At 53.6% G+C, this 10,633-nt stretch overlaps 4 protein-coding genes across 4 annotated transcripts; 2 read left to right on the forward strand and 2 right to left on the reverse strand.

Moving 5' to 3' along the window:
- Positions 1–665: 665 nt before the first annotated feature.
- On the reverse strand, positions 666–1,723 carry CC84DRAFT_1202368 (uncharacterized protein; the record flags this gene model as incomplete). The annotated part of the gene is made up of 2 exons (XM_018181769.1): positions 666–1,597; positions 1,687–1,723. 2 exons carry the CDS (start codon positions 1,721–1,723, stop codon positions 789–791), a joined length of 846 nt encoding a protein of 281 aa, XP_018040070.1. The 3' UTR covers positions 666–788.
- A 564-nt stretch (positions 1,724–2,287) lies between these two features.
- On the reverse strand, positions 2,288–4,345 carry CC84DRAFT_1111312 (choline dehydrogenase). Its single transcript, XM_018175274.1, has 5 exons — positions 4,249–4,345; positions 4,149–4,193; positions 3,715–4,062; positions 3,201–3,656; positions 2,288–3,150 (listed from the first exon to the last, which is right to left on the reverse strand). Exons 3-5 carry the CDS (start codon positions 3,935–3,937, stop codon positions 2,372–2,374), a joined length of 1,458 nt encoding a protein of 485 aa, XP_018040071.1. The 5' UTR covers positions 3,938–4,062; positions 4,149–4,193; positions 4,249–4,345; the 3' UTR covers positions 2,288–2,371.
- Positions 4,346–5,021: 676 nt separating this feature from the next.
- CC84DRAFT_1111314 (uncharacterized protein) lies at positions 5,022–6,265 on the forward strand. The gene is made up of 2 exons (XM_018175275.1): positions 5,022–5,586; positions 5,639–6,265. Exons 1-2 carry the CDS (start codon positions 5,284–5,286, stop codon positions 6,185–6,187), a joined length of 852 nt encoding a protein of 283 aa, XP_018040072.1. The 5' UTR covers positions 5,022–5,283; the 3' UTR covers positions 6,188–6,265.
- A 2,691-nt stretch (positions 6,266–8,956) lies between these two features.
- On the forward strand, positions 8,957–10,339 carry CC84DRAFT_1160812 (uncharacterized protein). The gene has a single exon (XM_018177584.1). It carries the CDS (start codon positions 9,420–9,422, stop codon positions 10,155–10,157), a length of 738 nt encoding a protein of 245 aa, XP_018040073.1. The 5' UTR covers positions 8,957–9,419; the 3' UTR covers positions 10,158–10,339.
- Positions 10,340–10,633: the final 294 nt, after the last annotated feature.

The raw sequence follows: 10,633 nt of genomic DNA on the forward strand, positions 1-10,633 counted from the left end.
TCTCGAAAGAGCTCCGCGAAATCCACCCTCAATCCTCGACTTGTCAAGATGTCCGCCACCCAGCCCATAGCCATCGCCATCATCGGCGGCGGCCTCCAGGTGCCACGCTCAAAACTGCCCTCCTCAGACACCCCCATTTTACCGTACACATCTTTGAATCAGGCCCAGAGTCCTCCGCGCGAGGTGTAGCCATCGGCATCGACATAGGAGCATAAGGAAGCTGCGTTGCAGGCTTTCAAGAAGCAGCACCAGATTTAGCATGAAGTTGGATTTATAGCACCCTGCTCTCCCTCTCTGAAGCTGTTGTACCACATGTCATGCGATCTCCTCCCTTTCGTATCGGCCGTGTTTAGAGCCCCAGTATTGCCTACGTGCCCTACAAAGTTGGGTCCACCCTGTCCAACTTCTTTCCTTCTTCCTACGAACAACCCCTCAGTAAGAATATATCAGCGAGGGAAGAAGAGGGAGCGTACCACTGTAGTCGAACGTACAGCTCGAAGTAGTGGACAGCGCCAAGGTGAAGGAGAGAAGGGCCAAGAACATGCGAAGGCGCACGGCGTGGGTGTTGAGGTGGAATCAATATCAATGAGACGGGATGCAGTCAGGGAAATGGCAAGGATCCGGGCTTGGAGTCTGATATAAGGCTGAGGTGCTCATATTTCACCCCTGCATGTGCAAATTTGAGCAAGACATGCGCCAACATGCAGTTTCGCGGCCTGAATGATGGCTGCAAAGTATCTTGGTATACAATTAAAGTCCTGCTCTCTGCCTCTCGGTTTTCTTTCCATCTACTTCAGCCCAACCAAATCCCACACCCCAAACGCGGCCCCCCAAAACACCAAACTCCCCTTCCCACACAACCCCGACACCGCATCCACGACCGGCCGTAACGCCCCCTCCACCGGCAGCGCCACCCCCAGACACACGGCCACACTCAGCCACGGCACGCTGACCTGCCACTTCGGTGCGGAGTACTCGTACACCTCGTCCACATACTCGTACGTGATCTCGACGTGCGCATTTTCCCTCTTGAACTTGGCTAGGGATAAGAGGCGGTCGACAGTCGGCTGGCTGAGGCTGTAGCTCGCGGGCTTGCGGATGGTGATGATGATGCGGGAGAGCCACTTGCGTTTGTCTGGGGCGCAGGAGTACAGGAAGGGCGGAAACGTGGTACTGGGGGCCTCGGAGTTTGGCGTCGAGAAGCCGCTATCTACGCTGTTTTGCACGCGGGCCAGCGTGTAGGCGTCGTCTTCGGGGAGGTCGAAGCGCAGTGCGTTGTGCTTTACTTCTAGGCCGGCAGTTTCGGCGTAGAGTTGGCGGCAGGCGTACTTGAGCTGGTTGAATTCCTGGTTGTGATTGGCGTTGGCGGTGTCGCTGAAAACGGGGTGGTTGGGGGTGGAGGCGAGGCTGTATTGGAGGGTGGAGGTGGAGGATGTGAGGGCGTAGGCGAAGATGCGATTGCGGAGTTCTGGTGGGAGTGAGAGGAGTGGGCTTGGCGCTGGGATTGATGTTGAGATTGTGAACATTGTGAGGTTGGCGCACGACGCGGCGGGTGGATCCAGTTGAATGGATGTCGGACTGTTGTTGTTTTGTTGTCCTAGTGGGAGCGCAAGAGCACGGAAGGACTGGAATTTAGACGCGCGCAATATGTATAACAACTGTCTCGTGCGCAGCTTTCTTGCTTACCTGCCACAAGCATCGTTGGTGCCACCCCCGCACACATCATCATCGGGCGAGTCAGGAGGCCCTATGACGTCCCCTGCAGTCTGGCCGCCTATATCGTCGTTACCGCATCAATATGTGCACCCAAGCAGCTCGACGTGCCCTGCCTAATATCGAGATTGATACAAGCAAGAATAACACGCTCTTAATCCGAAGAACGGGAATTTCGGACACGAACTCCAGCCCGTGGAAGTGCCTCATACGACACGCTAAAGGCGGCCCACTCGCTACCAAGCGGGACGCTCCTACGCACAGACGATGTGGGATGCGATGCGATGCTACCCCTTCACACCTGACACCCATTATTGCCGATGCTTCTTGGTCTTGCTAACTGCACGGCGCGGCCATGCCGTGCAAGGAAATGCACTGATTTGGGAAGTGTTCAAATGTTCCATACAGCCGGGACGACGTATGTGCAACGTCGGCCTCGCGAAAGCGCGAGCTTCGCCTGACTGACAAAGCGTGGTTCACCGTGACACAGAGTTTGCCATTGGCTGCCACAATTGAGAACGTCTCGCCTTGTGGCCGGAGAACCTTGGAAATATTCAACGTTCCCATCCCGCTCCCAACGTTCGCTCATGCCCGATTCTTGATGATATCGGCAGCCTGCACCAGCGTCAGCTCATTCACCGTCGACAGGCAATCAAGTCTATCTCACCTTCTCTGCCATTGCGTAGACAGTCGCACTCAAATGCGTGCTCGGTATCAGCGGCATAATTCCCGCATCCACAACACTCACCTTCCCTACGCCATACACCTTTAAATCACTCCCTACTACTCCACCCAACTCCTGCGGCATCATCGCCGTCGTCCCACTCGCATGAAAACTCGTCGGCCCAGCCGTCAGCCTCACATACGCTTCCAACGCTGCAGTATCCTCATCCTTGACAGCCGGTCCCGGTGCGCTCTCTACCGGTGTAAGCGAGGCAAACTTGGCATTGCGCAGGTACTGTCGCGTGTACTTGAGAGACTCGATGCCCTGCTCAATATCCAGTGGGTTCGTGTAAGCCCGGAAGTCAACGGCGGGCTCGCCGTACGGATCGCTTGCGTTGATGTGCACATGGCCTCGTGAAAGGGGTTTCTGGAGAAGCGTGCTACGCGAACATGCGCCGCCGAAGGGGCTCTCGTACACTGCTGCGTCGGATGAATTGTATAGCTTTGCTAGGATGCGCCTTTGCGCTGCATAGCCTGCTAGGACACGGGTGGAGAGGTTGGGCGCGAGGTAAGCCGAGGGGTCCTGAGCTTGGAGCTGGGAGTGGAAGGTCGAGGGTGAAGAGTGGATGGTGTTGAGTGGGAGGAAGACGAAGGCGGCGTTTAGTGCTTGGGTGAGGGGACCGGTTTTGTTGGTGTCGTACTGGGCTTGGGCTTCTGCGCGGAACGTTGCGTTGTTCGCAAGTGTGCCAGGATTGGGCCAGACGTCCGTCGTGACTGGAGAATGAGTATAAAGTACAAGCGGAATAGGGGGGCTTGAGCCTTACAGTTGCACGTTAGGTACACTTGTGGGTGATCCTGGAAGTTGTTACCCACACCTGGAGCATCGACTTTGATGCTGATGTTAGCAGCCTCCAAAACAGCCTTCGGCCCAATGCCACTGAGCTGTAGGACTTGTGGAGTGTGTACGGCACCAGCTGCTAGAATCACTTCTTTCTTTGCTTTCACCTTTTTCTTCTCGCCAGGGCTATCCCGCTGATAGAAGAGTACTCCTTCTGCATCGTTCTTGGGCGACAAGACCAGACTCTCCGCTTTATGACCAACCAAGAGATGATAGTTCGGTCGAGTCGCGATTGGGTCATAGTAGGCGTATCGCGCGTACGATCGAGTTCGATTGACTGGATGTTCGGATGAAGGCACCCAGAAGCGACCGACTGCATCACCCAACGCATGCTCCTTTATCAGCGGGATTTCCATGTCGGCCCATGCGTCCCAAGAAGTTCCTACGGCGTCTTTAGCGGATCATCACTTTGAGTTGGTCGCTGGAATGATAAAACCTACGCACAGTTTGCCACTGAAATGACGGATACGAAGCCTGCACAGGCCCATCCCCCCAAGCGCTCTCGTCCCACGTATATCCAAACTTTTCCGCATCCTCTACGCTGGGGGCCGTGAAATCGACGCTTTTCTTAAAGTACGGTAACAGGCCGTCCCATCCCCAGCCTTGATTGCCTAACTCTTCCCATGCATTGTAGTCTGCTCTGGAGCCTCGATCGAACACCATGCCGTTCACAGCGGAGCTGCCACCCACAACAGCGCCAATTGCATATCTGTAGATGGCTTGGTTAACTATCTCTGTTTGAGGCACACTGGATACTTCATAGTTGTACGCGTCAGTTGAGGCTGTCACTTCGTGAGATGAGAGGACCTACTGTTGAAACGATGCTTAAGACAAGCCGTGCTGTTGACAGCAGTATTGGATGGCATCCAGATACAAGATTCGTCGGCGATGTATCCAATTTCAATGACCAGCACTGTTTCTGCAGGCGTCCTATAAGTGGACGAGTTCGATGTGGAAAAAAGTGGTAAGCTCACTAGAAGGATCCTCACTCAGACGATTCGCAACAACGAGCCCTGAGGTACCACCCCCAACAACTACATAATCATACGAATCATTTAATTCTGCGGTCGAGTATTTGACTTGTGCGCGTTGAGACAATGTAGGCGACGCATGGACAGGTCCCAATACTTGATAGGCCAAGAGAACAGCAATGGCGAAGGCGTTTCGCAGCGATTGAACAGCCATGTCGAAGGCTGAGTTGCGAACCGGGCACAAGCACGTTCTCATATGCATTCTTGTCATCGGCTAGCGGCACCTGCTGGGCGACGGAGGGGCGGACAGCTCTCACAGTGCCTCGAAGAGGTAGGAAAGTCCGTCTTGACATGTCAGCCAGCTGCTATCCATCATCTATGTACGCCCTGTTTGGCGTTTATTGTTGGATGAGAGGACGCCGGGTATTTAGCAGTAAGCCGTGACGGGAGCTTCCCGCTCTCGGCGCATGGCGGGCGTTTTACGTGAGCTCAGCCTCGTTGCTGAGAGGTCGAAGCAGTCAGACTCCACAGTGTTTATACGAGATTACAGACTGGCTTCCTCCCATGTTCTTCGACAGCCCGCCTGCGCAATTGAGCGACCGAATGCTTCGGGGTGACTGGAAAGGGCGTGGTTGCGAGTTTGACATCGGTGTGAGAGTCGACGCCAGCATGCATCATCGGCTCTGTCAACGAGAGTCTGCCAGCGTGCATTCCTAAACTCTGCTACTGTCGTGTGAGCTCTATGGAAACTCACAAATAAGGCACACGCTGTCTGAAGGAGATCCGGCCGCTAAGTATCAGCGTGGGGCTAGCCTCGGAGGCAATTGTAGCTCCGACCTCGGGATGTGGATTGCATGATGGTGAGCTTTCGTCGCACTGCACTTGAGCTACCATTGATATCCTCACGGCGCCAAAACTGTGCTTGCACCCAGATACCCTCATCCTTCCGATTCAACGTCTTGATTAGATCGCAACCACCACGTGCTTGCCTGCCCACTTTCCGAATTCGCTTCCGTCCCCGTTCCAAACCTACGCGCAATGTCTAAGCTAGGAGCAGGCGTGAAAGCGCTCATCAACGCGTCGCATGCTCGACCTGGCCCGGTTCCAGCACCGCGACACATTCAGTCGATATACAAGAGGATAGAACAGGAAGCGACGGCGCACAAGCTGGGCCGCCCATCATGGCTCGCTCTGTCAACGGCAACAACAATGACGATGAACTCGCCGGAATCAATGGTGGCGCTGTACAAGTCGGCGAGCGAGAACCAATCAGAAAAAGACGCCGTGGAGATAGCAGAGTTGATGCGCGAGGTTGGGCTCAAGTGCATTGGCTTCAATGGCGTACGGTCGCTCCTTCCTTCCACATGTCGATGTTGCTGACAACGCGCCTCAGGTTCCCCGCACGATAAACATGCTGAATGCGTTTCGCGCTGAGCTCCCCTCGTCCGTTGTCGCGGCATTGAACACCAAGCCTTCCCGCCTACCTACTCAATCTAACGTCGACTCAATAAATTCGCGAGGCAGAGCATTGTGGAACTCAATATATCGCCCGCTAGCAGAGAAGCTGGAGAACAAGCTCGCCGACGCACATCCCGATCTGCCAGTCTTCATCATCAGCAGTGAGTACGGCGCGCTGTTCAGCGACCCGGAGCGGTCAACTGGTGCCGACATCGGCCGCATTACAACAAGCTTATGCGCTATTTCTTGCTTGCGCGCTCAGCAGGGCGTGGGTCCCCAGGTACTAAGCCATGTCTTTGGTTTGCGCAAAGCGTGGGATGACGGCACTTGGAAGTCCGAGCCCGAGGCAGGAGAGGAGGAGGGCATCAAGTGGCTGGTGAGCGACGAGGGCTGCACTTGGGCGCTCCAGAAGGTTGATGAGGTCGTCGAGGCGCTTGGTGGTGCGTCAGGCTCGACTTTCGCACCCGTCAAGGCAAAGCTATAAGTCACGAACCAAATGCCACACTGTACATATTCCCACTACCAATCGAGTGGCTCCTTAGTGGCGCATTTTCGTCTTCCCAAAAAAATGGTCCAAACTGCCTCGCAAGCCTTCGACATCTGCACTCTGCCAAAAGGCTTTAGTGCTCATATTCTTGGTCTCTTTCAGCCCACTTCAAGCTGCTGCTGCCTGCCGTTCATGATGTTACTTCTTATGTTCCACGCCATCAGCGACAACATCGCGCGGTATGTCCAATGGCCGCACCGAAAGAGGAAAAGACAGATGGTCCCTAGCTCGACTACCCCAGAACGCTTGGGGAATTTGGCACTGGAGGCAAGAACACACCCAGTTATGTTTTAGCTGTTGTGCCATTTGGCACGGATATTCAGATGGTCCAGATGCAGGAAAGACGTCCAATGAAAGCCCATGCTGCAAATTGATCAGCATCGCCCTACGCTCCGAGGGAACGCCCGATCACAATGGCCGGTATGCCATACTGCAATACGAAGGGAAAGACATGAGATCGCTTCTTAGAAATGTTCAATTGTTCTGGATGAGCGTAGTTGCGGCCGCTCACCTTTATTCCTGGGATTGTACCTCCTAGAAGACTGGGTCCACAACTCAGCTATCTGGATGAGCTTTCAAAGCAATGGAGCTTGCCTTCGCCGCCGCGCATGTTTCACACCTACACTCGTTCAATGTTCCTAATCAAGTCAACGTACCCTTGTTGAGATCTTGGATTGACGAGCCCGACAGTCACGGTCATTTTCCGGGCGGAAGTGCTGCCGACAACAGCCGTAGCCTGCCGGTGCATAGGATTCTTCTAATCGATGTTCGCAAAAAATGCCTGTACATTCTTCATCAGTAACCGAGAGCAAGATGGCACCCTAATTTGCGCTGAGCTACGTTTGGGGTCCACCCCATGTCTTCGAGACAACGAACAGCAAAATTGACCTACTACTACTTCCAGGCGGGCTTGCGGTACCAGACATTAAGCTATCGGAGACCTCTTTCGATGCAATGAAATCTGTCTGTCTTATTCGCGGGATCTATCTATGGATCGATGCCCTCTGCGTTGTCCAGGACCACCAGATGAAGCATGGTCAATTGCAGATCATGAACCAAATCTGTGGGCGGGCCTATATGACCATAGTCTCTTTGGTGGCAGCCAGCGCCCATGCTGGTCTGCCAGGCCTGGAAGCCAACACTCGCATCAGACGACCTATCAAATGCCGCATTGATGAGGAGTTCTCTATGCGAGACTGCCTTTTTTTGGAACGGGCAATCCGATGATCCACGCATTATATCCGGGCTTGCATATAATATGAAACGTTCGTTTCGAATAAGTGTTTATTCGTGTCCAAGTGTCAATTATTCTATCGATGTTGTTCGAGAAGCTTTCATACAGAAAGCATTGACCGAGAGGCAGAGATCCCATCAAACCAGGAACTGGAGTTAGAGCTGGGGCTTATGCCTGGTTGGTGGAAGTCCGAGAATGCTTTCTTCAGCTCGGTTGAAAACTACACGAACAGGACGCTTTCGTACGATGAAGACATCATAGATGCTTTCTCAGGCGCACTCGAGCGCATATAAGAGATGGAATATCGGCCTCGGGGTGACCTTATCATGGATATCACGTCTCCGAACGCACTATTGTGGTTCTCAGTCGAAAAAAAAAAAAAAAAAAAAAAAGCAACTCATCGGCCATGCGTACTTGACTCCGAACAGAATAACTACCCTTCATGGTCATGGACAGGATGACGAGGAGCCATGACAAACGCATCACTGAAGTTCAAGCGAAATGCCAGCTTCCGTACAGTTACTCCAAGGTGGTCTCATCACTACAAACCAGCCAGTAGAGGAAGTTTTTCACACCCTCGAGGCGGAACTTACCTATGGTGGCGAGCGCTACGAACCTGTGGCTTTCTGCATTCAGCCGTTCTGTTGACGATTGGCGAACCTAACACGGTGAGAGCCTCAAGCTATCGACAACGGGGACAACCGCTATCCTCACGTTCGCCACCTGAACTTATACCGCTGTCTTACCTCCGTCTGCACGATGTCGAATTTTGCCTGTTCTAGCCGGATATCTTAAGCGCATCGCCGTTCAACGCCGCAAAACAACGTGATGCTTCTGGGTTTACACGACCGAAATGATAGGAGGTGCGGCTTTCTGTTCAACCCGCCTGAGCTCGACCCACCTCTCTCGCCGCTCCACAACGAAGGACAGCGATACTTTCTCATCACGGTGAGCATGAAGAGACAGCACAACTGGCTCGAGAACATCCATGGGATGGACTACAGCACTGGTCCCTGGCCAAATTCAGACAAGGAGCGCACCTACTATTTGAACATTATGCTGATCAAGGAGTGTGAAGAGTATGACGGGCTCGTCGAACGGGTTGCAGTGGCTCAGATGTATCGGCAAGCATGGGCAGAGGCGGAATCCATCGTAACAACGGTTACGATGATGTGATCGCTCGTGGTCATCGATGCATTATGCTCACAACGTCGGTCTTGTTCTACGGTCCTAAAACTCCGCCAATACTTCACGGCGTACCAGGAAAACAAGCCTCCCCTCCAGACAAGAAATCATGTCCCAAACGCTTGGCCTAAGCGCACTGTGCACCTGAGGCTCCTGCCAAGTGTTTGTTACCACCTTGAGGTTTCTCCACCCCTGTCGAGACGCGCCAAGTCGAACTCAAGTCCCCCGCCAAGTCGTCCTACCCGCCTTTACGCGAATACGAACTACTCTTCCTACCAACACCTTGACGCTTGCCTGAGAAATGGTTTCAATCGCACTTGTAACCACAGCCAAGGGCGATCAAGCACCCCTATCATTGCAACTCCAACACACGAGATGTCTGCAACTGCTGCCGCCAATCTCTTACTCGTGGGGAATCTCTCGGAAGCGCTCAGCATTGCGGCCTGACTGCCTGGAAAGTATCTAACTAGCTGTTTGCGGACGACGCAGTGGGTCAGGAGTTTAGTGGAGCAGACATGGCGCGTTGACAATGCGTGAAATCGTGCGCTCGCATTGATATAAAGATCTCGAGAAAGACGGCTATAGCATGCATCCTATCGCTCATCCTCTCCTTCACAGCCTATCCCTCTTTTCTATCAGCTTGACGCTGCTTCTGTTTCTATACCCTCCTTACACATTATTACAGCCGGGCTGTCACCACCGATTAACCCACCCGTTCTTTAAACGATTCCGCGTCCAGATATAATTATCATGCATTTCTCCACCATCACCATCCTCTCCCTCTCCGCGCTCAGCGTCGCCCTCCCCACCGCCAAGCGCCAAAACGGCGCCTCCGTCCTCGGCAACGCAGCCTACAACGATATCTCCATCTCCGGCGGTACCGCTGGAAACGCCGAGGCCGAGGCCCTCGCCATCTTCGCGAACCTCGACACCGCCAACCCAGAGAACATCTCCAAAGATGACCAGGACACCCTGAACCAGGTCAACCAGGTAGCCAACGACGCCGAGACCGGTGCGTTCAACCCCGCCATCAAGGCGGCCAGCGGCGACGAGGCGACGGCTTTGCAGAACGGCAAGATCAAGAACAAGGTACTCAAGCTTGAGGCCACCGTCTTGAAGCTCCAGGCGCAGCAGGCTCAGGGTAGCGATGTTGCCGACAAGCTGGCTGAGGAGCAGAAGAAGCTTGCCAACAACATTGCCCTTGACAAGGCTGCTGCGGGTCAGGCTAGCACTTTCTTGCCTTTTGATGCGCAGGTCACTGGTGCTGGGCCTGCTATCGGTGCTGCCGCCGGCGGTAACGCTGCTGCTGGCAGTGCTGCTGCTGTGGACAATACTGCTACGGGCAGCAAGGGCGCTAAGAAGGGAAAAAGCGCCGTTGTTGTTCGGAATGATGCTGCGGATGAGGCCGACGATGTTGAGGACGAAGCTGACGACCAGGCCGAGGACGAGGCTGACAACCAGGCCGAGGACGAGCAGGATGACGAGTAGGCATACAGAGCTACAAACGCACCTGAGGGGGGAAGGGCGTCTTGATGAAGTAGCATCGGTTTGCGCATCATCGAGAACCAGGAAAAGAGAGTTGTATCAGTGTCTACATCCAAGCAAGGAAGTCAGACAATCTTCTTAGGTTTATATTTGCAATTTTCAAAATGGCAAGATTGCCGCCACACCCATTTCTCATCTCATTTCTGATTCGTGCTCTATGATAAGGCAAATAATATACGGCGTAAAGTGAACGATGTAGTTATCATTTTGAAAAGGAGTGCTGGTTGGCTCATAGCGTCTGCCAAGTGTCGTAATCTTAGCATGGTGAATTGAAGGAAAGAGCTGCCTTCTGCCTCCAACGACTATCACTTGATCTCACTTCCTACGTCTGCCTCTTCGGCTGGCTTCTTGTAAATATTCTTTTCGTGGGCATGGGTTGTATGCTAGCTGCATCATCGTTGTTATGCCGTAGTGTGCAA

Source organism: Paraphaeosphaeria sporulosa, assembly GCF_001642045.1.
Source record: "Paraphaeosphaeria sporulosa strain AP3s5-JAC2a unplaced genomic scaffold CC84scaffold_2, whole genome shotgun sequence".
Taxonomy (NCBI): Eukaryota; Fungi; Ascomycota; class Dothideomycetes; order Pleosporales; family Didymosphaeriaceae; genus Paraphaeosphaeria; species Paraphaeosphaeria sporulosa.

Excerpts from the sequence above, each read along its gene's own strand:
- CC84DRAFT_1111312 (XM_018175274.1), bottom strand. The coding sequence starts at position 3,937 with ATGGTGTTCGATCGAGGCTCCAGAGCAGACTACAATGCATGGGAAGAG. Across the intron at positions 3,657-3,714 it reads ATTTCAGTGGCAAACTGTGC|GAACTTCTTGGGACGCATGG; the intron begins GTAGGTTTTATC and ends AAGACGCCGTAG. Across the intron at positions 3,151-3,200 it reads AGTGTACCTAACGTGCAACT|TCACGACGGACGTCTGGCCC; the intron begins GTAAGGCTCAAG and ends CTCATTCTCCAG.
- CC84DRAFT_1111314 (XM_018175275.1), top strand. The coding sequence starts at position 5,284 with ATGTCTAAGCTAGGAGCAGGCGTGAAAGCGCTCATCAACGCGTCGCAT. Across the intron at positions 5,587-5,638 it reads AGTGCATTGGCTTCAATGGC|GTTCCCCGCACGATAAACAT; the intron begins GTACGGTCGCTC and ends AACGCGCCTCAG.
- CC84DRAFT_1160812 (XM_018177584.1), top strand. The coding sequence starts at position 9,420 with ATGCATTTCTCCACCATCACCATCCTCTCCCTCTCCGCGCTCAGCGTC.